Raw genomic sequence first — 27412 nt, 5'->3', positions numbered from 1 at the left:
AAAACAGATATAACAACCTTGCACACATCTGACTGCTCTGCAACCTCACTCTTTGCACTAAAGGGCAAATGAGAACTTAATGACACGTAGAGATGGTTTCGATCTTAAATACCTTCATTAGATGTAAACTATCAGAAAGAACCACTTCTCCATGCGGTTCTTTGTAAATCAATTTTTCTTCTTTGGCATGCTTGAATTTATCACTTTATTATACTAGAGGCCAACAATATGACACTTGCCAATGTAGAAATAATTTACAAATTACTATTATTTGTCCCCAAAGCATGATTTTTCTATCAATAGTATTCAATTTTTTCTGTATTCATAAGTATGATCATTATGTCTTAGAGTAAATTATTGCTGTGGAAATGCACCTCTGAAATTATATTTTAAGTTAAAGTGCTTTTAAAAAGAAAATGTAATTAAAGATACTCCAAGAAGGCAACCATAGAATAATACAATGTAGACTTATACCCACTTTCTACTGGTAGAGAAAGCTTCAGACTGCAGATGATACATTGTGCCTGTACAAATGAATTTTAACTGATTTAAGCCATAAGTCTCAATAAGAAGTGAATTTCTTTTTTCTGAAAACGTTTCACCAACTGAATCATCTCCTCAAATCACTGGTAAACAAAAATTTAGTATTTCTTCATTCTAAAAGAGTATTTAAGAAATGAATATTAAAAATCTGAAATACTATACCCTTTCTTTTATGTAAGGTTTCTTTTTTTATCATTTCCATCACCTTTATTAACAATTTTTTATGAGAACTTTAAGCTGTATTATTTGCTTAGTTTTAAAGAATATTAACAATAAAAAATTAACATCACTTATAGCTAAATATGGGTGGGATATGTGAATATGCACAGATCTCAACTAAATGTCTTCTCATGGCATCTGGCATAGCTTTGAAGAGTCAACCCAGGACTACAAGTTGCTCTCAGAAAATGTAACAGAACTTCCTATTCAAATGTTGCCTTTCTGTCTACTACACGGTGGATATGAGATGATGTGAGGCTGGGCCACTGGCCTGCCACTAGTGTACCGTATCTCCAAGCAAGGGAAAGCAGTGAATGATTCCCATGTTCTTCTCAGCAATACAGCACCACACACTCAGGCAGAAAGCCCAACCCACCAGTTAGTACTGGCAATAAATCTAAAAGGAAAATCAAGGGCTCCCTTGGCCATTCCTTTACGAACTGAACTTCTGGGATCCTCCTTCCTAGATCACCTCCACAGGGTGGTGTGTTGAGGTGGCACTTTGAGCAGTTGTGCTTACTTTGATAAATGCTTCATATACATTGAGCATAGTGAGGTGGTCGCCCTCCTCCACAGCAAATTTACGGTGCACTCGAATCTGGAAAGAATAAAACAACATTCAGAATTTGACTCTTGGCTGGGTGTGGTGGCACATGCCTGTAATCCCAGCATTTGGGGAGGCTAAGGTGGGAAGATTGATTGAGCCCAGGAGTTTGAGACCAGCCTGGGCAACATAGGTAAACCCCATGACTACAAAAACTAAAAAGAAAACAAAATTAGCAGGGCATGGTGTTGTGTGCCTCCAAGTCCCAGCTACTAGGCTCAGGTGGGAGGATCGCTGGAGCCCAGGAGCCATGTTTGCACCACTGCACTCCACCCAAAGGAAACAGAGCAAGACCCTGTCTCAAAAGAGAAAGAAAGAAATTGACTCCTGTGAGCCTTTTGCACTGGGAAATAATATTGCATGGTGAATAGCGTGTGGGTTATGGATTCAGAAAGAACTGGTTTGCAGCATTCTAGCTCTGCCATATCCTGAAAGAACTCAGCTTGGTTACTTAACCTTTCTCAGCCTTGACTTCCTTATCTGTAAAATCAGGAAACTAAACCTATCAAGATTGCTGTGGATTAAGATAATTTACTATAAAGTATCTGGCAAAGAAATTTGATAAAATGTTAGTGTTCTTGTCCCTCTCCTCCTCCAGGTTAATTAAAACAAAACTAAACAAAAACAGACATAAGCATCTGGGCACAGAGGCAGAAAAACCTTGTAATCTATAGTTACACAACTGACAAGGAGGATCCCAACAATCCCTAAGAAAGTCTCTCTCCTCCTCATTACACATACAAATTCAGTCCCTCCATGCATAAGGCTTCTGATTCTCTGACTTTCAAACAGGAGCTGACTTTGAACTCATCTTTGACCTAACTCTATCAGCACACCTTATGTCTGAGTATCTAACTCTTCAATATCAAAACTTCTCCTTCCATCTTTCCAGTGTTCACTCACTTAGTCATTGCTGATGCCTGCGCCTTAGGTGGGGATTGGATCTCTCTAGCTTACAATGGTCCACCTGCAATATCACCATGATGCCGTATGGTGCCCAGAATCAGCCTGCTATACCCTGGCACCTGACTTCTTATGTCACAAATGTGCCCACCAAGGTTTCTAGCAGAGCAGTCTGAATGACAATTTCCCTGACAGAAACTAGAAGTTGGTATTTCCATGGTTAAGGTGTGGGGCTCTGGACTGTGAATACAGAGCCAACAATTCTGGCTGTGCAACTGTAAATGAGTTATCTAACCTCTCTGTGCCTCCATCTTTAAAACATGATAATAGGCCGGGCACAGTGGCTCACGCCTGTAATACCAACACTTTGAGAGGTCAAGGCGGGCAGATCACCTGTGGTCAGGAGTTTGAGACCAGCCTGGCCAATATGGTGAAACCCCGTCTCTACTAAAAATACAAAACTTAGCCAGGCGTGGTGGAGCACACCTGTAATCCCAGCTACATGGGAGGCAGGAGAATTGCTTGAACACGGGAGGCAGAGTGCAGCTGCAGTCAGCTATCATGCCACTACGCTCCAGCCTGAGCGACAGAGTGAGACTCCCTCTCAGTAAATAAATAAATAAAATATGATAATAATATCTACTTCCCAGGTTTACGATGAAGATAAAGTGGAATGACGCCTGCAAAACGCCTGACAGAACATCAAGCACACAATAAACACTCAAAACATGAGCAGATCACATTTGTACAGCTCTGTCTTCAGCAGTTCCTGGGTACAGTTTTGACAAGGAAAGCTCAAAGCGAAAGAGACTGGCACAGACAGCCTGGGGACAGAGCTGACTTACTGCCTGAGACTTCTGGTTTGGGGGGACCACAAAGATATTCTGGATCTGCATCATGGCAGCGATGCTTAGAATTTCCTGAGAACAGCCGAAGTTTCCTGTAAAACAAAAAGCATGTTTGGTTTCAACTATATAATGTGTCAACAAGAAGTGAAAGACATTTTATGATACTTTCCTTGCACCACACTGAAGACTAAGAACATATTTTTTTCTATAGCTTAATTTTTTAAAGTTTATAGTATATAAGCCTGTGCAACATGGCAAAACCCCATCTCCACAAAAAATTAAACAATTAGCCAGGCATGGTGGTATGTGCCTGTGGCGCAGCTACTCAGGAGGATTGCTTAAAGCCGGGAGGTCAAGGCTGCAGCGAGTCAAGTTCACGCCACTGCACTCCAGCCAGGGTGACAGAGCGAGACCCTCTCTCAGAAAAATAAAAATAAAAAAATAAAGTTTATAGTATATAAATATTCACTCAGCCAAATGTGAAGTCCCATATGTAGCCCAGATGAACAGTAGCCTTGAAGGACTCCAAAAAAGAAGGTGTTACTGCCCTCTGCAGCTGAAATATGAGGGACTCTGACTGTAAGCCAAGGTCAAGACTGGCCCCATCACTAAGGGCAGGTCAACTCCACACCTGCTCCCTACCCTCCTGTGGGAACATCTGGAATCCTGGCAGGAAGTCCGAGAGGGGAAGGGGACAGGGAATGAGAGGCTTGTACCCCTTCTGCTGTTTCTCTGCTCCTGACCACTTCTATGAAGTGGCTTCCTTCTCAAAAGGGTTCATCTCAGCTGGGAAGCCCAAGGCACAACTAGACCAGCAAAGCATGCTGCGGGGCTGCTGGAGCACCTGGGAACACCTGGAAACAGAGTCGGCAGCAATCACCACTCCAGGACACAAGACAAAGCACACTGCACTGCCCGTGTCCCATCTCCCCACCGCCTCCCACCTCATGAATGATGCACTTCCCCAGTCCACACTTAGAATCCTGTTTCTCGGCTGGGTGCGGTAGCTCACACCTGTAATCCCAGCACTTTGGGAGGCCAAGGCAGGCAGGTCACCTGAGGTCAGGAGTTTAAGACCAGCCTGGCCAACACGGTGAAACTCCATCTCTACTAAAAATACAAAATTAGCTGGGCATTGTGGCACACACCTGTAATCCCAGCTACTCAGGAGGCTGAGGCACGAGAATCGCTTGAACTTAACCTGGGAGGCAGAGGTTGCAATGAGCTGAGATTGTGCCACTGCCCTCCAGCCTGGGCAACAGAGTGAGATACTATCTCAAAAAAAAAAAAAAAATCCTGTTTCTAAACGAAGCCTGAGGACAAGTGGTTGTTTCAAAACATAATTAGTTAGCTTTCCCCATACTGGGTCTGAATCTTCATAAATTGCCAATTGCTATAAACGTTAGACAAAAGCAAGAAAAAATTAAACTCTTTCCCAGGGGTAAAAAAACAAATTATACTTTCTAGATGATTTTGATTTCTAATTATGAGAAGACTTCCAGATCTTTTATCCTAGAACTCATGTCCTCACAAAAATCTGAAGAAGTTAAAGAAATTGGAACCCTCGTGTACTGCTGGCAGAAATGCAAAATGGTACACCCCTTAACGGAAAATCATATGGCACTACCTCAAAAAACTAAAAATGGACTTATATGCTCTAACAATCGCACTTCTAGGTATATATCCAAAGGAACTGAAATTGATATTTCAAGGAGATAACTGTATTCCCATATTCATTTCAGTATTATTTACAAAAGCCAAAATTTGGAAGCAATCCAAGTGTCCATTCATTGGATGAATGAATAAAGAAAATGTGGTATATATAAATATGTACACACACAATGAAATGACATGCAGCCTTAAAAAAAGAAGAAAACAATGTCATTCACGACAGCACAAATGGAACTGGAGGACATTATGCCAAGTGAAGTAAGGCAGGCACAGAAAGACAAACACCATATGATCTCACTTATATATGGAATCTAAAAAAGTCAATCTCATAGAAACAGAGAGTAGAAAGGTGATCACCAGAGGCTGAGAGATCCCTTAACTGAAACTAACAAAGTTTCAGTTAGACTGGAGGAATAGGTTTTAGTGATCTATTGCACTGCATGGTGACCACAGTTAATAATAATGTATTGTATATTTCAAAATTGCTAAAAGAACAGAATTTTAACATTCTTAGCACAAAAAAATGATAAGTTGGTGAGCTGGTGAATATGTTAATTTGCTTGGTTGAATATACAATGTGTACCTAGATTAAAACATCACACTGTATCTCATAAATAATTACAATTATTATTTGTTAATTAAAAATACATTTTTAAAAATTAAAGAATTATCATGATTTAGTAATTCCACTTCTGGCTATATACCCAAAAAACCTAAAAACAGGGACTCAAAAAGATATTTGTGTATCCATGTTCATAGCAGCATTATTCACAACAGCCAAAAGTTAGAAGCAACCAAAGTGTCTGTCAACAGATAAACAAAACATGGTATAGATATACAATAAAATACTATTCTGCCTTAAAAATGAAGAAAATTTTAACACATACTACGACATGGAAGAACCTGGAAGACATTATGCTAACAGACACAACAGAGTCACAAAGGACAAATACTGTGTGATTGCACTTCTGAGGGTTCTTAGAGTAGTCAAATTCATAGAGACAGAAAGTAGTGGTGGTTGCCAGGGGCTGGGCAGAGGAGAGAATAGGGAATTTGTGTTTACCAAGTATGGAGTTTCAACGGAGAAGATGGAAGAAGTTCTAGAAATGGATGATGCCGATGGTTGCACAACAATGTGAACATAATTTGTATCACAGAACTACACATTTAAAATGGTTAAAACAATAAATGTTATGTTACAGATACATATATACTTTTTTACCATATTGTACCCTCTTCCCCAGGGTGCTCAGAATTCAGGCAAACAATACCTCTGACAGTCCAAATAACATCAATTCGAAGCTATCAGGCTCTACCCACCTGATTCAAGCAGCATTTTGGCAAACATGGGATTCAAAGGAAACTCTGCAATTCTCATGCCAAGCGGTTCAGTCAGGTGACAGTCTTTGTCCAGACCTGCCGTAAGAACAACAAAAGAAATCAGAAGGTAGGTACCATTGTGTTGGAAGGCACACAGTTGTTGGGAGAATTAAAGAAAATATATGCTAAAAAGAAGAAAGTATCCAAAAGATGATTCATGCACTACCAAACTCCATGACACTAGAGTGCTATTACATTAAAAGAAGAAAAGATCTCCACTGAACTCTTGAATACCTAGTTTTTAAAAACTGATACCTCTAAAGACTTCTATTCAAGGACTTAATTATAAGGAAATGCCCTGCAGCCTTCTGCTTGTACCCTCTCCCGAAGCCACAACAGCCTCATCTGTTCCCACTACTCCAAAGAGACCACTCTTCCCAACAATCTAACAACTGGGTAGTGCCAAACGCAAGGCATCTTCCTGACAGCCTCAGCAGCACTCAGCTCTGCTGGCCGCTGCTTCTTGGAACTACTCTTCGCCAGCTTCTGGCCCCCCACTCTCCTGGTTCTCTGCCATCTGCCTTGTCCCCTCACTGTCTGGACTTTCTACCACCTCCAGGACAGGACAGGCCACAGATGTGCCGGGATGGCATTGATGGCATCCCATGTCCTGTGCCCTTCTCATACTACATGAGTGATATGGTTTGGCTGTGTCCCCACCCAAATCTCACCTTGAATTGTAAACATGTCAAGGGCGGGGCCAGGTGGAGATAACTGAAACACAGGGGCAGTCTCCCCGTACTGTTCTCATAATAATGAATAAGTCTCCCAAGATCTGATGGTTTTATAAATGGGAGTTCCCCTGCATAAGTTCTCTTGCCTGTTGCCATGTAAGACATGCCTTTGCTCTTCCATGATTATGAGGCCTCCCCAGCCATGTGACACTCAGTCCATTAAACTTCTTTCCTTTATAAATTACCCAGTCTTGGGTGTCTCTTTATTAGCAGCATGAGAACAACAATGAGCAACTACAAGGCCAGCAACCTAGAATTTAAACACTAACCCAGATCCCTCTGGTGCCAACACCAGCCCTGTTCATGTGACTGCCTCCTGAGCACTTTGCTGAACTGGGCTGACTCCTTCAACTCCCCAACTGCCTTCCTTGCGCTCTAACACTTGCCAACATCCAGGTATTGGATTCCCAAGACCCCCAAGATATAGACTACTGTTTTACTACTTAAATGCTGCAAGACCTCAGAGTAAGGCAGAGTTCAGTAAGACATCTCTTTAAAGGTGATGACTCAGCTTGAAATTAAATGAGGCTGGGGGGCTCCCTCTACCTTTTCCAGCTTATTCAGGCTATTGAAGAAATAGGAAATATTTTAAATTTCATTGTTTGACTGGAGAAAAATCATCCCAAATAAAAATTCCTATGCTGTCAATATTCTCTCATCCTCACTACAGATCAGCCCAGGAAACATGCTTTCGGTTCCTATTACATGCTTGAGAAGAGGGGGTGGAAACCTTCTCCAACACACATTCACTCCAGGTTGATCTTATGTAAATCCAGCTGAAGGTCTTTTAAATCACTGGCGCTCTTTTAAATCAGTAATTGGCTATTCACAGAGAAGTAAAATCAACATAATGAATGAAGATGGACCCCTACCTCACTCCACACCAAAAAAGTAACTCAAAATGGATCAGACCTAATGTAAGGGCCGAAACTATAAAACCCAGGAGATCTTAATGACTACAGGTTAGGCAAGTTTCTTAGACATGACACCAAGGGCACAGGTAACAAAAGAAAAATTCAGATAAAGTGAACCACACAAAAACTTAAAATTTTTGTACTGCAAACAATACTAATAAGTAAGTACATGTAAGTAAAAAGCCAAACCACAGAAATGGGAGACATATTTACAAACCACATATCTGATAAGAATATGTGCCCAGAATATATAAAGAACTTCAACTCAATTTAAAAACACAATAGCACAAATAAAAATGGGCAAAGGATTTGAACAGACTTTTCTCCAAAGAAGATTTGCAAATGGGCAGCAAGCACATGAAAAGGTGCTCAACATCATGACTCATCAGGGAAATGCAAATCAAAACCAAGAGATACCACTTCATACCCACTAGGCTGGCTACAACACAAAAGACAATTACAAGCATTGGCAACAATGTGGAAAAACTGGAACTCTCATACATTGCTGGTGGGAATGTTCACAAAAGCATATTTACATGCTAATATTCATAGCAGCATTATTTATATTAGCCAAAATGTGGAAACAACCCAAATATCCATCAACCAATGAATGGATAAAAAATATGTGATACATCCACACAACAGAATATTATTCAGTGAGAAAAAGGGATAAGGTATGAATATATGCTACAACATGAAGGAACCTGGGAAATATCTTACTAAATGAAAGAAGCTGCTATGGTTTGGATGTAGTTTGTCCCCTCCAAAGCTCATGTTGCAATTTGATGCCCGATGTGACAGTGTTGGGAGATGGGGCCTAGTGGGAGGTGTATGGGTCATGAGGGTGATCCCTCATCAACAGGTTAATGCCCTTACCCACGGTGAGTAATGGATTAGTTCCCATGACAGCAGGTTCTTAAAAGAGCCTGGCTTCCTCTGTTTCTCTTTCTGGCTTCCTCTCTTGCCATGTGATCTCCGCACCCGCCCACTCTCCTTTTGCTTTCCACCTTGAGTGGAAGCAGGCTGAGGCCCTCCTCAAATACAGCTGCCTAATCTTAAGAGCTTTCAGCCACCTGAATCGTGAGCCAAATAAACCTCTTTAGAAATTACCCAGCCTCTGGCATTCTGTTATAGCAACAGAAGACAGACTGAGACAGAAGCCAATCACAAAAGTCCACATATTATACAATTCCATTTATATGAAATGTCCAGAAAAGGCGCACCTGTAGAGATAAAAAGTCTCTATAGAGATGGAACCAGATAGTGGTTGCCCTGGGCTAGGGGACTAGGGGGAAAGAGAATGAGAAGTTCGGCACTAATGGGTAAAGATTTCTTTTTTGGGTGATGAATATGTTCTACAATTAGACTGTGGTGATGGTTGCACAACCCTGAATATACGCTAAAAGCCTCTGAATTTGTACACTGTAAATGAGTGAACTGTATAGTACATAAACTATACTTCAATACAGCTATTTAAAAAAAAGTAATACTCAAAATAAATCTCAAAAAGCAAAATCTCCACTAAAACTTAATTCCAAATTGGAAATTATATTCATTTGTGGTACCAGTCACAGAAGAGACAGTACTCCCCGAACAGGTGAATTCGGACTATGATTTTCTCTATGTCAAGATAAATGCTATTAAGGTTGGTACAAAAGCAATTGTAATAACATCTTTAATCAACAAGTGAATAGAAGTTCCCCCATAACATCGTATTTCCTTGCCCAAACAATACTAGAAGCTGATAATGTCCCCAATTCTCCACAAGTAACTCCAGGAATGAAATGAAGAGGATTTAGGGAGAGAATATTGAGCCGTGATTAAGGATGTGGTTGTTAGGTGGAGAAAAAAGGTCTGGGGAGGTAAGATCTGACATCATGGTTGGGAACTGCTGATCTCTAGACATCTCTTAGGAGTGTGGCCCTGGTGATTCTTATTAATAGCTTCTGATGAACTGGCATGTTTTATACACTGGCTGTCATAATCAGCTTTCATCCCCCTAATTATGGTCCTAACTTTCTATTTCAATAAAGTACCATTAAGGGGATTATATATATGGGGAGAACCAACCCCATTTCTGAAGATACTAAGAGCCCTAAAGTGAATACGACCTCACTTTTAATATCACAAAAGAGAACACATAATAACAAGAGAGAATGATGAGAAAAACTGGCATACCTCCCAGCGCATACAGTAACTCCAAGGCTTGAACCATCGACTGTGCTGGAGGGGGCTGGAAAAAACATTTAAAAATCTTCCTAAATCAATTTATTTGAGCAACAAACATTAAAATGTGGCTGTTTCCTGTTCAGATCCACTCTCCCCTCTACCATGCCCCATTCTTCCCAGCCTCCATGTTTCTGTTCATGCTGCTGGCACTTCTCGAAATGTCCTTCCTGTTCTTCCAGGCACCCTTGCACTGCTTGGCCTTTACGGCTCAGCTTGATGAAACATTTCCCTTCGAAGTGCTCCCTCATCCTCCCCTCCATCAGATGTGATAGGTCCCTATCTTAAACTACCTCTTCATTTTCCTTAAACCCTCCTGAGCCATTTCTAATTTTTACTTTGCAGACTCAACCTTCTACCACACTGGAGCCCCAGGACACTGCAGCACTCGGGGATGATTTATCTTTGCATCCCCCAGAGACCCACTCCAAGCCCCATGGTGGGTAAATAACATACGCTAAATTTGTTTTTTCTTAATCCCTGTCTGGAAACTGCAACATGTGTTGAATTTGAATTTCAAAAACTAATAGTTCTAGAGAATCTAAAGTTCATAAGTAAAGCTGATGTAGTGAGCCTCAGTCTGATTTTCCAGATCTTTACCTCCTTTTCTTCTACAAATCTTGACTGAGCACCTAAGTGCCAGGCATCATATTTTTTCTTTTAAAATTATGTGGTTTCTAATAACCCAGGTAATGAAATTATAGTACGGTTTTAAACTGCATAGCATGTTTTCTAAGTGCATTTTTTTCTAATTCACATAGCATTTTTTTCTAATTGCATTCACATAGCAAATGTATTTTAATCATCACATTGTTTTAGCTCAGTTTTACAGATGAGGAAAGTGAACTGTAATAAGGTAAAGACATCTGAACAAGGTCATATAGGCAGTTGGTGGCAAAGCTGAACTCAGGCCTCATTTTTCCCAGTCTACCTCCCCTACTTTGTTTGCCAAAGACCAAAGTCAAACTATTTTAAACGTTGTAGTGACTGAACACACAGGTGAACACACTTATAAGGGCAGGAACTAAACCTATTGGATTCATTACACAGAGAGGATTCAACAAATCAACACTGAGCAAATCATGTAAATGATCCACTAGTCCTTCCTTGGTGCCTACAACATCTTTCTCTACAAAGAGGCAAAACGGACAACACTTAAACCAAGGAGCTTAAACTCTCTGGGATCTTTTATACTGAGAGTGGATGAGATAACAGGAATAGCAATCTCTGAACTAAGCTTTTAACAATAACAGAAAAAACTAACAAGGTCATCTCTGACTCAATTCCTGGCCCGATTTCTAGTCAATTAACAAAAAAAACTTATCCCCCTCCCCACAAAAATCTTATCCATAGTATTTTCATCTAATCACATTCACTAGTATTTCTCTCTGACCTCAACTGATTTGGGATAATACAGAAACACTGTTTTAACATATCTGGAATTACTGTGTATGTATAGTTTTAGTGTGGTCTTCTCACTACATGTTTTTCTGTTTTCATTGTTTCTTGCACCCATACAAACTTCACAGTAACTACTTGGGATGGCTGCATAATACTCGATGACGATCATACTCCATAAAGAAGTCAATTTTCTTACTGCTGGGCAATTAAGTTGTTTCCAGTTTTTCACCATTGTAAATAACACTGCTAAATACACAAAATTATATGTGCTCTGTAATTTCAACCATAAAAACCACAATTTCAGGGGATAATAACCAGAAGGAAATATGTGAAGATAAACTTGTATGTATTTTTTTCATTTTTCAACTGTTCTAAAGTTTTGCGATAATTTTCATTATTTATATTTTTAAATTTAATATAAATGCTATAAGCATTATCACATATGTAAGCTTTTTTTCTTCTTCTGAATTATTTTTTCAGCAGAAATTTTTATGAGAAGAAATAGCAGGCATTTCTACAGCTCATTAAATGTTGTCAGAAAGTCCTCCATGGGGACAGAAACAGCATAACATGGGAGGAATTTACTTTCCCAAATTGTGGCAGTTTTGGATTTCTTTATTTTTCTTTATACTTGATCATTTAATTAGTGTAAAGTCAACTGCCCACGGTGACTCACACCTGTAATCCCAGCACTTCGGGAGGCCAAGATGGGCGGATTACCTGAGGTCAGGCATTCAAGACCATCCTGGCCAACGTGGCAAAACCCCGTCTCTACCAAAAATACAAAAAATTAGCCGAGCCTGGTGGCTCTTTCCTGTAGTCCCAGCTATTTGGGAGGCCGAGACACGAGAATCGCTTGAACCCATGAGATGGAGGTTGCAGTGAGCTGAGATCACACAACTACACTCCAGCCTGGGTGACAGAGTGAGACTCTGTTTCAAAAAAAAAAAAAAAAAATTGTGTAAAGTCATCCTTTATAGCTGTATCAACGTGCAGTCACCTCTCTCCTAGAGAAGCTCAACATGTCCTAATGATAGTTACAATTTGAATTTGTGCTGTTTTTTTTCCTTTAGCTTTATTTATTGAATATTTACTGTGAATGATGTATGTATAAAAACTCTTGGTATTTTTTGAGATACTGATCTGTCATTTCTGTCACCGCATGTTTTTCTTTTACATGTGGGGCTTCTCATAAGCTTTTAAAGTGGCACATACTGTTCATCTTTTCTTTTTTTTTTTTTTTTTTTTAAAGAAGGAGTCTTGCCCTATTGCCCAGGCTGGAGCGCAGTGGCACAATCTAGGCTCACTGCAACCTCCGCCTCCCAGCTTCAAGCGTTTCTCCTGCCTCAAGCGTCCCAAGTACCTGGGACTACTGGAGCATGCCACCATGCCTGGCTAATTTTTGTATTTTTAGTAAAGACAGGGTATCACCATGTTGGCCAGGCTGGTCCTGAACCCCGGACCTCAAGTGATCCACCTGCCTCGGCCTCCCAAAGTGCTGGGATTACAGGCATAAGCCACCATGCTCAGCCTGTTTATTTTTTCTTTATAATATCTTCTACTCTACACCAATAAACAAAGGGTCCATTTTCCCTATACTTATGGTAAGGTAAGTACACAGTTTTCTTTGGGAGAGTTGATATTTGTATGTTCTAGTCTTTCATTCACCTATTTTACCATCACATATGACATTAGGGACTTTACGATCCAAGAATCCAGACTTGTCATACCATATACAGTTGGGAAAAAACAAAGTTCCCAAATCATAAAAATTCTAGAAGAAAATATGAGTGAATATGTATTAACTGACCCAAATATAAGAAGTACTTCATAAGCACAAGAATAACCAAAGAGGCCGGGGGTGGTGACTCACGCCTGTAATCCCAGCACTTTGGGAGGCCCAGATGGGTGGATCACCTGACCTCAGGAGTTCAAGACCAGCCTGGGCAACAAGGCAAAACCCTGTCTCTACCAAAAATATAAAAAATTAGCCGGGCGTGGTGGCACACACCTGTAATCCCAGCTACTCAGGAGGCTGAAGCACAAGAATCACTTGAGCATGGGAGGCAGAGGTTGCAGTGAGCCAAGATGGCACCATTGCACTCCAGCCTGGGCTACAGAGTGAGACTGTCTCAGAAAAAAAAAAAAAAAAGAAAAAAGAATAGCCAAAGAAATCATAAAGGCAAAAATAGATTACTGTGAATATATTTAGAATGTCCATACATTAAAAAATAAAATAAAATACAAATAGAAAATATTTGTAAGAAATATTATAGATAAAGATTAATGTCTTTAATATTCAAAGGATTCTTGAAAATCACTAATAGACACAAATTCTAACAGACAAATAGCTTAACAATTCAGAAGAAATACAAACTGACTAGTAAATGTTTTTATAAAAAGCTACCTTATGAGAAATTTAAAAATAATTATAATAAAGGTAATTTCCCCCCTCTCTCTCTCTGGCCAATCAAGTCAGCGAAACTAAAAGAAGATAACATGGCACAATGGAAGTACCACAAGGTGGGCATTCACGCACTGCTAGAGTTGACATTGGTAAAGCAATCTGGCCATGTAACAGGACCCTCAACAGGACTACGGCCCTTTGACCTAGTCATTCCACTCCTAGAAATCATCTCAAGAAGCAATCAGACACAAAGGTCTTCCTGCAGCTCCATCTAAACCTTCCAGGATCCCCTAGTCATGGTACTCCTGCATCTAGGCCTGTACAAAGACTAGCCGTCCTGGAACTCTCCACTCCTCCCAACCTGGTGAGATCCTATTTGGGTTTCAGGTTTCACCTGGGACACGACTGACTAAGGGGGGGCACTTCCTCTGTCTCTCAGAGCCCTGGGCACACTGCTCTGTAATTACCCACTTACTTGTCTCTATTCCCCAGCAGACAAGAATAGGAACTATATAAGAACAGGAATTGAGGCTACCTTGTCTGGCTGTTTTCCCCTACGTCCTGCACAGGGCCTGGTTGCAAAGCAGACACATAACACATGACCTGAGTAGGGAAAAAGAAGAAAGACAGCATGCCCTACGACAGTGTCCTGACATCCCCCGTGAGCTCCCTAGCCTCCCTATGGCCCCAGACAGCAGGCAGGACTTACCGACATGAAGTGGAACCTGAGGACATTGTCAATTCCTAGCGCTTTCAGCTGCAGGATGACAGGTGCCAAATTACTACGCTGCATCTCAGGAACCGTAGACTGAGGCAGCTTGTCAAAGGCTTCCTCTGAGGATAGGAAATCAGAACTGTTTGGGACCAAATGTCACAATCAAATGCAATCACTATACCAAGGGACAAATTTTCTTCTCTATCTTGAACAAGAAGCTCTAGGATTCTAGGAGCAGATGCACATGATACCATGATATAAAGTTATTTTTATACTTAGGAAAGACCATTCTATTTTAAAATGCCTTAGATAAATATATTTGAATACACCTTTATAAAACTTTTTCTTTTTGCTTTAAAATGCTGTTTTTTTAATGTTTTTTAATGTTTTTTGTCAGCAAAACATTAAATCAAACCAGTAAGTATTTGCTGAACCACTCTCAGTTCCCAGTTGCCACCATCTCTGTTTGGAATAAGTCAAGGAAGCAAGAGCTTCACATACAAGCAAAGAACAACCTCAAGATAAATCACCAAAATATAACAAATGACCAAATCTTATAAAGAGCAAAAATTGTCCAAATCAAAGTTTTTAAATCAACGAGCCAGGTACACAATATCGTTCCCAGAATCCAATGCTGCCCCAAACCAAGAAATGAATGTTTACATGCCCTGCCAGGAAAAAAAGGTGACCTTACACAAGAAAAATCATCCTCAGACACAGAGATCCCAAGACAGGAAGGGCAGAAAAGGAGGGGGAAGGAGAATAGACTTTGGAAGAAGGCCTTTTTATAAAAGCTAGGCAGGAAGGGTGGGGAAAAAAGAGGAAGAGTTTAAATCATTTTCATGTATATTCTGAAAGCTTAAGGATTATATAGAGAATGCTCCACCTACCAAAATCTCCCACATCAGTCAACATTTTAACCGATGCACACCCTTCGTAAACAATACAAGGGTGACCCAACTTCCATTTAGATCTTAAAGCTTTAGTTAACTAGGAAAAAAAAAAAGTGCCTTGAAGAAATACCACTGTCCCTGAAGAACTTCAAAAAGGTTTTCTTTGAGAAAATAGACAACCAATATTCTGTGGACTAACTGATACAAATTGGGTCTAACTGGAAGGTTCTGGATGACGGCCAACAGCAAGAATTTCCAAACGAGACACTTCAACAGCATTTGGGGTACAGCTTCTTGATAATAGAACCCCATTTTCCAAGCACTCTACTGACCAAAGGAGAAACCAAGTTACCACATAAGAGGACCACTCTGCTGAAAAGCTCACAGGAAGTGGGTGTTTCCTGAAAGTTCAATGACATGCAAGTTCTCCTGAGGACTCAAGTGTGTGAGGCATAGGGCCAGAAGCTGTAGGAGTCGCAGGCAATCCCCTTGAAAAGCTTCAGTGATATGCAGGGGTCTGGGACCTGGACCAGAAACAGTTGACCCTCAAGGAGAAATAGGAAAAGTCCCAAGGAGTGGTCTTCCCAAAGAGAAATGGAGGCTCAGGGAAGCAGGAAGCAGGGTGGCTGGAGGAAGGCCTCCAGGGAAGCTGCATGTTGCCATTTGAGGGAGGATTTGAAGGACAAGGAGGATCTGTTGGGCAAAGAGGAAACAGCCCAAGGAAACAAAGAGAATTCCTGCATGGTTTGAGAAACTGTGGAGGGTCTGAGCAGGTGGCACCCTGTTCAAAGCAACACTTTCTGGAGGCTCCTGTGGAAGCCTAGAGGCTGGACACCAACGCATTCACTACAGTCAGGGGCCATCCCCAACCCAACTTCCACTAAAACTGCTCATGCAAAGGGATTCAGCGACTTTTCACCCAAACCCACCTGCCTATCTTTAGTCTGTGATTTCTTGGCACATGAGATAATGCTGGCCTCTATAAAAGTAACTTGAGCTCCTTAAAAGTTAAACAAAATTACATATAACCTTGTAATAGCCAAACAAATTAAAAACACCTACTCAAGTACATGTACATGCAGGTTCATACCAGCACTGTTCACAATAGCCAAAATGCAAAAACAGCCCAAATGTCCACAACTAATAAATGAACAAGTGTGGTTTATCTATACAACAGAATATTAGTCAGTAATAAAAAGGAATTAAGTACATGCTACAATGTAGATAAACCTCAAAAACATTATGCTAAAAGAAGCCAGACACAAAAGGTCACATATTGTATGACTCTTCACATGAAATATCCAAAAGAGAGAAATCCATTGAGAAGAACACAGGTTGGTGATTTCCAGGGACTCGCAGCCAGAAAGAATGAGAAGAAACTGCTTAATGCATAAGGGATTTTACTCTGGAGTGGCTGAAATGTTCTGAAACTAGATGGAGGTGGTGGTCACACAACATTGTGAATATAATAAATTGTTCACTTTAATTTGGTTAATGTTGTGTTACATAAATTTCACCTCAATAAATAATTTTTGAAGAGAAAAATGTCTTGAAATCTTCTCTGCATATCAGAATCCCTTTCAGTCCTGGCTCTCCCTTTTCTACTCTAGTCATTTCTTCTTAGCATCTTCAGTGGTTGCCCTTGGTCCTCTGGTCCTGGATTCTGCATATTCTCTCCCTTCCATGAATGTTCCAAACCCACTTCCTTCCCTGCAAGTACTTGTACATTCCATTCCCTCTGCCTGGTGTGCTGAAATTCAATCTCCCCAATCACCTCTTCACCTAGATAAGGACTGTACTGTCAAAAAGATCAGGCTCAAGCACCACCCTGGTTGTGAAGCGCTCCCCAAATCCCCAGAAGGATAACACCAGCTTCTAGGAGAAGGCATCTAAAGTAGCTTCATGAGGGAATTGCCATCTGAGAGAGGATTTGAAAGATAAGGAGGATCTGCTGGGCAGAGAAAACAGCCCAAGGAAAAGCCTCTGCTCTCTGCTTCCAAGGCTCCCGATTCTTTATTGCTCCCTATCATACCATAGTATGCTGATCTGTTTGAGGTCTACCTCCACCACCAGACTGTGAGCCACTGTGGCCACAGACCGTGGTTACTAGCCCCAGATCTCCAAGCTCTAGCACCATGGCCAGCATACAGCAGGTGCTCTACAAACACTGCTAAAAGAAAGATCAACATCAGCCCATCCTGGCTTATCGGTGAAACCCCGTCTCTACTAAAAAAAAAAAAAAACTAGCCGGGTGAGGTGGCGGGCGCCTGTAGTCCCAGCTACTCGGGAGGCTGAGGCAGGAGAATGGCGTGAACCCGGAAGGCGGAGCTTGCAGTGAGCTGAGATCTGGCCACTGCACTCTAGCCTGGGCGACAGAGCGAGACTCCACCTCAAAAAAAAAAAAAAAAAAAGAAAGATCAACATCAAAGACTGAACAAGGACAATGATAACCAGAAAGGAAAAGAAGAGACAAATGGCAGAGCTAAAACCCCTGGACCTTCTTCAGGGGTAGCCACACCAGAAGAAACAAAACAAAATAAAACAGAAAACCCTGGGTCTGGTTAAGTGAATGCAGATGGATACTGGATAGAGAAGCGAATTAACAGTGACTTGGAAATTGAGTTTGGACAACCGGGGAAAATCTCAGCAGCATTCCCCACAAAAGAGAAGTGCAGAGAGAGAAAGAGCAGCTCTGGGTCCATCACTGTCTGTAGGTAAGGCTGTCTTCAAGCTGGATAGAAAGCTCCAAAAGAGCTGAGACAGTATTAAAATTGCCTTCTGTTCCCTCAAAGCCTACCTAGCATGATGCACAGCACAGAGCAGGAGTTCATCAACTATTTGTTTTCTATGAATGAGTCTCGGGACAGACCTTCCATTTTCACTTGGCAAAGATGCTCTGAACCAGAAGTAAAAGTGGAACCCAATGTGAGGCTCCACAAGACTCAGGGATCTCGGAATACGAAAACAGCACATTAAGTCAAGAAAGAAAGGCAAGAAAGGATCCAGGACACACAGCCCATGCCCTAGGGGTGCATGGCTACACAGACCTGTGCCCAGATGTTAGGTTAGAACAGGATAGTAAATAGGCGGTCACTCACAGGCCAGCTTTGGCCAATGGGGACTAGTAACTTAACACCATATTTAAAGTGAGGAAGGCGGTGGGGGGCAGATTACACAGGGCCTTGTGAGGAAGGCCTGTATTTTATGTTAAGTTCTACCATTAGGAATAAACATTTGCTATACTCTGATGCCCAGGTTGTCTATGAGAAAGTCACAAACCCTTAGGGAAAGCCACACTAACCTGTATAAAGGCGATAACATTTTCCTGAGCGACTACGACCACCACGTCCTGCTCGCTGGTTAGCTGATGCCTGGGAGACTGGCACCACCACCAAGCATTCAATAGCTGTCCTGGGATTGTAGGCTCGGAGTTTGACAAAGCCACAGTCGATCACATACACAATGCCACTGATTGTGATAGAGGTTTCTGCCACATTGGTGGCCACTATCACCTAAGTTCCGCACAGAAAGAAGAATAAAAGTCATTTTACTCTTTTTGCTTTTAATAAACTCCTAAAAATCCTAAAAGATTTAACATTTCCAACATTGCAGAATCTGTGAGAGGCAGCTTAATATACTAGAAAGAGTGTAAGTTTCAATGTCAGAGGGAGCCCTGGATTTGAATTCTCCCTAATCATGTGACCCTTGATAACTTACTCAACCTCCTGAACCTGTTTTCTCATCTACATCATAAGATTTACCACCTCCCTTAGGGCTACTGAAGGGACTATATACAATTAATATATAAAGTGAGCAGAGCGTATTATTTGTTAGTTTTTCCCTTTGGCATAACCAAAGTAAATCACCACCACCTTGCACAGGTATAGTCATTTATTCATTCATATCGTGATTACTTCCTGACGGTATGCACTTTGTCAAGCACTGTTCAAGGTGATGGGATGTAGGATAAACAAGACAGACAAGGGCCCTGCTCTGCCAGAGTTTACATTCTAGTGTGAGTGGGGTGAAGACATGCTGAACATAAACAAGAAGATAATTTCAGAGTACAACAAGTACTATAAAGAAAATATTAATACAATGAGGCAATATGATATGATATAGTATATAACATGTATATTATATATTATTATAATAATAGGGCATGCTACTTTACAATTGTTGGCCAGGGAGAGCCTCTGTGAAAGATTTTGAGCAGAGACCTGAGTAACAAGAAGCAGCCTACAGAGATCCAAGAAGAAGAAACAGTTCAAAGGAAGGAGAAACAGCCAGTGCAGCCAAAATACAGAGTAGGTACAAGATGAGGTTGCAGAGGGAGGCAGAGATGCGATTATATGTGGTCTCTGGGCCACCATGAGGTATTTGCATTTTATTCCCAGTACATTGGGAGCTGCCCCTGGAGGGTTTAAGTAGCAGGGGACACATACACATACATATAGCAGTTAGAACTATTTTCAGGCATTTTACATTTTATAAATCATTTTATAAAAATTATTTTATAAATGATCATTTTATAACATAATCTTCCTAATATTTGTATGTAGCTGGGATTAAGATATTATGCTATTAAACCACCTATCTGAAAGTTATTATTATTTATGTTTTACAGCTGCAAAAACTCAGATTCAAGGTTAAGTCAGTTGTCCCAAGGCACACAGTAGCTCAGGGGCAGAATCCAGGTCTCCTGATTGACTGGCTGCAATTAATGTTTGACGCGGCAGACTCAAGTTGCTCCATCCCAAAGGTTAAGAGGCTGAGCACCCTCTTCCAGGTGATCTGAAATTGGGAGTGGATCCTCAGACCATCCCTCACCTGCTCTATTCTCTGCCATCTGTTCATAAATAGCTACTACAGTAAAAGCTGTCCTTGGGCTGGTTCTGCGCAGTCCTCATCTAATGAAAGGAAAAGGCAGAGTCAGGCCCAGGGGGACCATGGACAGTGGGCGGACTGGCTGCCTGCCAGCTCCTTCAAACCAGTGCTTTCCACCACACGCTTCCCCACTCTCACTTCAAGGCTAAACATTTTTAAGCCACACCTTGAATTAACTGATTTAAATTTGGCCCTTTAAAATAAGCAAGCTGATACTTAAATTATTTAGAAACCATGTGTACCAACCTTTCTATTGCTCCTGACAGATGACCTAAATCCCCACAAACAATCCCTTCAGCCAAAGTAAGCATGTGTCATGGGAAATATTAGGAAGGCAGAAGAGAAGAAAAGGGAAGTCACCTGATCTGATAACTACTGTCAGAGTGACCCTTCAGTGGGACGGATTTAGAATCTTCACAACGGGCCAGGTGCGGTGGCTCACGCCTCTAATCCTGGCACTTTGGGAGGCCAAGACAGGCGGATCACAAGGTCAGGAGATTGAGACCATCCTGGCTAACATAGTGAAATCCAGTCTCTACTAAAAATCAAAAAAAAATTAGCCGGGTGTGGTGGCAGGCGCCTGTAGTCCCAGCTACTCAGGAGACTGAGGCAGAAAAATGGCATGAACCCAGGAGGCAGAGCTTGCAGTGAGCTGAGATTGCGCCACTACACTCCAGCCTGGGGCGACAAAGCGAGACTCCGTCTCAAAACAAAACAAAAAAAAAAAGAAAGAAATCTTCAAAATGTATTATTTATTGTGTGCTTTTAGATCTACTACACAGAAATACAGACCTAGAAGTCTGCCTTGTATTTAGCAAGTTTCAAAACAAGTAAATGAGCATCATTATGATTACAGACAGCTGCCAACACCCTTGGTCATCAGGATAGTCTCACCTTTCTGACACTGCGTGACACCCTTTCAAACACTTTCATTTGCTCAAAGGAAGGCAGTCCTGCATACATGGGGAGAACTCGGAGGTGTCTCTTCATCCCAGTGCGAGCTAACGCCCGAGCCTGCTCGATGAGCATCGACACAACAGTTTCTACCTCTTCCTAAAGACATTGAACCAGAAACCAAAGAAACTGAGATCACTTTAAAGCATGCTATTTTATCATACTGAAAGAAAATCAAAGTCAGAATCTGGATTTTAATTTTGGTCAGATTCAATAATTTCAGTGCCATCTTGTTCCACTCTGGGATGATATTTAATTAAATGCTAATAAACAATGATGACAATGGGTGAAATTCTGCAACTACACTATTAGTTACTAAAAAATCAATATGATCTGCAATGAATGGACGAGTTCCCAATAAATAAAAACAATGACTGTTTTACCCAGCATACATACACAGTGTCAAACAAGCATCACATGCATATGGACAAGTTGTAGCATATAAAATCACTAGAAGCTTTCTCCAAAAAAGATTACTGAACCATGGAAAGTGTTTGGCAGTGGAAAAGATTACAGTTGGAGGGCAGGTCTGAATAGTGTTGCCACCTTCAGTGAGCACTTGGGTCTGTTCAGTTGTTTTACCAGTAATATGGCCACTTATCACCTTCAGGATGAGCTGTAAAGGTGTCACTGGAAAAAGAGGTACACAGCAGCAACATGTGTGCAGGACCATGGACCTAATGTAGTATCCAATTCTGGCAAACAAAACAGCCCTCACTCAACTACTTAGTTTATTTTGGAATCAGTTAATACATTTAAAAAACATTTAACCCTCTGCAGACAGAACAGGCAGGGGCTAACGACTCCCTGACAATCTAGATGGTAGATGAATGACATCAAATCAATTTTTTACATAATTATGGAACTACAAAATATAACAAAACATGCAATAAACGGCTGAGTAAAGTAACAAGGCTCTGTATTAATTTTGGTGCTGTCTTAACATGTGTGTTCATCAGAGAAGTACAATGGCATTACCTGGCCAGTAAGAAATGCTAAAATGTCTCCGTCTCCCTCTGTCTGGTGAATTTTCACCACAGTTTCCACAGTTGATTTGATATAATCTGGAACAGGACTGAAAAGACAAATGGGATGAATTCATCACTAGAATATGCCCGTTAATTACAGATCAATTACCCTAATAATCTGGCAGCAAAGCTCATAAAAATAAGTTTGGGCCTGCCCAGTAGGTAAGTAGTACATTGATAAATAAAATAAATAATCATTTTTTTCAAATCTAATATTCAAGAATAATCCATAATTATATGTCAACTATGATTTTTAGCTTTATTTGCAAAGAAATAAAATGATATACCCATACAAACAGATGTGCTATCTTTAGTATGCAAAGACATCGGACCAATGAAAATCAGAAGCTGTGGTCCCAGTGCTAAAGCCCTGGCTCTTCCCAGCCCGTTTTCCCTCCTAATCAATAGCAGCATTTATGGGTCAGCTGGATGGCCCTGATGGATGTGCTCTGCAACAAAACGATTCAGAAATCAAGTTCACAACTCTGGATTTATCAGCCACTGGAACAGGCTCCTGGTCTTTGTTTGTGCAGTGACTAGTACAGGAATTAGGATGGCCCCTTGCTTGTCCAAGTAGGCTACTCCCAAAAGTGCCAACTGGGCCTTCTAGCTAGGGATGTAGAGAACTGAGAGCCAAATGATTCAAATCACCAATACTGCCCCTGCTAACATGCAGCCTTGTAAATCCCAGTTCTGAAAACTATCAAGCTTCCCTCCCCAAAACCTTTCACCATTTTTGCTTTCTCTGGCTGAGCTACTAGCCACAGACTCACGGAAACTTGTGTGTCAGTGTGAAGAGTTTAAACTAAATTCAGCAGTGATGCAGAGCAGGGTAAAAACATTCTAGACCAATGACAAGGGACACAAAACATGCTCCTCCCCATCCTTTAGAGTTGTGAGCAAACGCAGTTCTGACATTCTACATCAGAGACCGAGTTTTCTAATTACCACCATCAAGAAATCAAGCATCATCAAACCTTTGTAGATAAAAGATATCCACCGGAAATGTTCGCCCTTCCACTGTAAGGATCACACTTGTATCCCTTGCTGGATCACTGGTTTCATTTTGATTAAAGAAATCCTGGAATTTCTAAAAAGAAAAAAATTAATTCTTCATTTCTCTTAGAGAAAAAGGTTCATAGTGATTCATGGAAGGAAAAAGATAATATTAAAACTGGCCAAAGACAGGTGAGTAGCAAGGATTACATATACGCAATACAGATTATGGGTTGAAACATACATTTTTTAAATTCACATTTTTCTAACTGCAATTGCGGGGAATCACATTTCAACGACAGTCTTTACTAAAGTTTTCATAAAAATAATAAAGGTTAGATTTCAAAAGTGCATTCAGTATAGCATCTGAGTTAACATGTAGCTGTAGTATTATTTATCTTATTCCTATGCTATTTCATTTAAGCAAAAATTTGGTCAAAGGTGTGATTCAAGTTCAGTACAGGTTAGATCAGGTTGGCGCGTGACTCTATCTGGAAAACATAGATATGATCATTCGAGTTATCAATTTATAAGGAAACTTTTCCTTCTGTGAACAGTAGGTGTGTTTCTGGCCCCACTGTTACTGGTTTTAGGTCACTTGATGGCAGGGATAGTGTCTTCTCCATCTTTACACGCCCTACAGTAGTGAGTGCGAGGCTTTGCATGGGGTAGGCCATCAATCATGTACTTCCCCGACACTCCTGCAGTACCGTTGGGAGAAGTGTCTCTTGGCAGTTTCTCCCAAACAGGTGGCCACATCCTATTTAATGGTACTTGACTATCACTTGCAGCCCACAAGGAGACCTGTCTTAAGGGCTCTGGCCAATGATGGAGGAAGGAAACACCACCAAAGATCCTCTCTTGGGGAATGTGACCCTAAGGTACAAAGAGAAGCTGAGACTGAGAAGAGTTAAGTGACTATGCAGGCAGGCAAGTGAGCACCAGATGGGAAGCAGTTGGTATCCACTGCAGAGGGGGCATGGATGTCCCGTCGGGTGGAGTGCTCCACTATTTGAATCTGGGTCCCCTTTCCATTCCCCACCTCTACTCATTTCCCCAAGGCCTAGCTACGTAACTGCAAAGCTTGTCTTTACTTCCCTATGTACCTTTATAAAACATGTCCATCCTGCTCCAGGAAACCCAGAAGCCCAGGAGCTGTGCTAATGAACGGCATCAAACACTAAGTGAAGGGGCTCTGAGGGGTATTTTTAAAAGAGTAAACTAGATTTAACTACAAAGTACACGGATGTTATACATTAACCTCAAAATTGAGAAGAATAAGCACAGACATAAAAGTGCCTCATGCCAACAAAACTATGCTTTGCTATGCAGAATTCCACACAGTACCCCTGTTCACTTTCTTTTGGGTAAATTCCCTGCAAGTCGCTTCAGCCTTCCTGCATCCCTATGACATGCACAGCACAGGTACACTAGAAGTAACACACGAACAAGTGGGAACAGACACCCCATGCCCCAAAAGAGTAAAGAGTTCACAGAAGGCCGATGTGCAAAGAGCTGATAAAATAAACCCTAAGGCAGACTGACCCTGTGACCAGGAAAGAGCTGCAGATTACAATCTGATAGAATGAAAAGTTAAGAACTACTGGCTTTCAGGGAGAGCTTCATGGAGGCGGCAATATCCCTCGCCTGCACCGTAAAGGCTAAGGAGGATTATTACTGGCTGAGAAGGGGAGACATCCCTTACCAGGACAACAGCACAGTGTGGACTAAAATGTAAAGGGGTCCCTAAGGGAGGACAGAGGCAAGGTCTAGGGCAGGCCTCCCTCATCTCTGAGTCAGCCCTCTCATCTGCAAAATGGACAAACTGCTATCCACCCTGCAAGGTTGCTGTGAGGTTCAAATAAAGTGTGTGGGACAGCTGTGGCACACGTCTAGCCTAGAATGGCACTCAATAAGTGATGTTAGCCATAACTCTGAAGGGACCCAAGTGCTGAGCTGCACTGACACTTTATCCAACGGGCAAGACAAGGGCAGTGAGGATGGACATGATATTATCAGACCCGCAAGCTGGATCCTGGACTCCAGTGGCCATTTTGGAGAAGGGCAGAGGAACTAAAAGATTCGAGGCAAACAAACTAATTAATGAAGCTATCATAATAGTGCAGGGGAGACAAAGTGTGAACCTGGGCAAATCATTCCAGAGATACAACTGGTAGGAACTAGCAATCAGTGAGTGAGGGTTCACACACATGCACATTGGAAAGAAGGCTGGAGTGACTTCTTACTCAACTGGGGATAAAAACTTCTTAAAGCAATGGAGGTCTTGGTCTGAATGATCACGAGAAAGAGACTAAGATGGAGAATCCGAGAGTCACAAGTTTATGAGTTTAGGATGTTCACAGCTAGCCAGCTGCCAGACAGCTAAGGCTAGTGTGCAGGCACACAGTCAAGACTGCCACAAGCATGAAGGCTCAGCTGAACTAGGGGCCACAGGGGTGTGTAGCCTTGAGGGGGAAGAGCAGACAGAGAAGGAGCCCAAGAGGAAGCCAACAAGGAGGTGGGAGAGGGAAGTTGGCAGGGCTCCAGGAGCTTTGGAAGGAGGAGGAGGAAGATTTTACCAAAGGGCTTGGACAGGGGTGAATGTTACCAAAATGGCAAGCAGAACAAGGAAGATGATGCCTTGACAATTTTATTAGAGTGGATGTCTAAACCTTACCGTTAAGGAATACATAGTACTGAAAAGTAAAGATAGGGAGTTACTCTTTCAAGAATTAAGTCTCGGCCAGATGCAGTAGCTCATGCCTGTAATCCCAGCACTTTGGGAGGCCAAGGCGGGTGGATCGCTTGAGGTCAGGAGTTCAAAACCAGCCTGGCCAACATAGTGAAATTCCATCTCTACTAAAAATGCACAAAAAAAAATGGCTAGGCGTGGTGGCGGGCGCCTGTAATCCCAGCTACTAAGAAGGCTGAGGCAGAGAATCGTTTGAATCTGGGAGGAGGAGGTTGCCGTGAGCCGAGATCACAACATTGCGCACCAGCCTGGGCAACAAGAGCCAAACTGTCTCAAAAAAAAAAAAAAAAAAAAAGAATTAAGACTCAGCATTTACTGAGAAGGCACAAGACATTTAAGATCTTTATCTTGTATCTTTATTTGGAAAGACAAAATACATAAAAAAGTAAATAAATATAGTACCAACAATGCAAGAATCTTGAGGCAGGATCAAGGAACAAGAAGAGTAAAATGAGTTCAACACACCCAGAAAAGAGGAGTTTGAGTCAGGTTTGAAAGAGGTGGGGTCACGTTGACATACAGACACGGTAAGAAGCGTACATCATATAAAGGCAGGGGACAGTCTATGAAAAGGAATGTAAATGATGTGGCCATCTGCAGGGTTGTCTTCTAGCTCACCACAGGCTCCTTCCCTGGTAGCTGCTCCTTCCTGATCCACCGGAGTGGCCGCCAAGCAGCCATGCCTACCCAAGACACCCATCCCTTGGCCAACAGCCCTTGGCCCATGTAGACAGGTCCAGGGTGGGGACCTGACCCCAGCTGATCCTAAGTTCCTTCTCTAAGAACCTGGAAAGAGAAATTAGTCTCTCTTCAAGTAGCTGGACTTACAACAAAAAAACTATGGGAGCAGTAACCACATATTCTGCCATGTAGTTGGACGCAAATAAAAGAAAAGCAATATCATAATATCGTGTGATACAGGATCAATAAATACTGCATAATTATATCCAGTCATGTTATATAATTGTTCGTTTAAATGGGCTTACATTAAGAAAGCAGCTAAAGCAACCAAAGCAGCTATTTGATCAGCCCCATCATGCTCTGCTGGTCTCTGCCTCCCGGCTGCAGCCGCTGCTGTCTTCATCTGCAGGCTGGGCCACCCCAGTCGCTGAGAGAAACCACAGCAGGTGGCCTATCAGCAGCCCTGGCTCTAGGAGGTTTGAAATTAGTCTATCACCCACAGACCGAGCCGCTGGGGGACAGGGGATGAGTTCTGGACTTCCCTGGGTCTCCAGACCAAAATGTTTCCTAAGCCATACCCAACCCCACTGCCACTCCCACATGGTCCTCCTCGTTCTTGCCCTCTTTCGCCCACTCACATCTTCTTTCTTTCCTTC

At 41.7% G+C, this 27412-nt stretch overlaps 1 protein-coding gene across 1 annotated transcript in view; it reads right to left on the bottom strand.

Annotated features, from left to right (window-relative positions):
• The window catches only part of DHX35 (DEAH-box helicase 35), a 79048-nt gene that overhangs the window by 14577 nt on the left and 37059 nt on the right, over positions 1–27412 (bottom strand). Inside the window, exons 9-17 of the mRNA XM_023227948.3 lie at positions 23305–23417; positions 22278–22374; positions 21240–21398; positions 18760–18970; positions 14560–14684; positions 9995–10049; positions 6109–6204; positions 3115–3209; positions 1283–1360 (exon numbers count right to left, since the gene is read on the bottom strand). Of these exons, the coding sequence (XP_023083716.1) occupies positions 1283–1360; positions 3115–3209; positions 6109–6204; positions 9995–10049; positions 14560–14684; positions 18760–18970; positions 21240–21398; positions 22278–22374; positions 23305–23417 (1029 nt within the window). The remainder of the gene's footprint in view (positions 1–1282; positions 1361–3114; positions 3210–6108; positions 6205–9994; positions 10050–14559; positions 14685–18759; positions 18971–21239; positions 21399–22277; positions 22375–23304; positions 23418–27412) is intronic.

The sequence above is a fragment of the Piliocolobus tephrosceles genome, chromosome 20 (assembly GCF_002776525.5).
Source record: "Piliocolobus tephrosceles isolate RC106 chromosome 20, ASM277652v3, whole genome shotgun sequence".
In the NCBI taxonomy this organism is placed as follows: Eukaryota; Metazoa; Chordata; class Mammalia; order Primates; family Cercopithecidae; genus Piliocolobus; species Piliocolobus tephrosceles.
The sequence above is the reverse complement of the archived record's forward strand: the minus strand, read 5'-3'. Positions and strand labels throughout refer to the sequence as shown.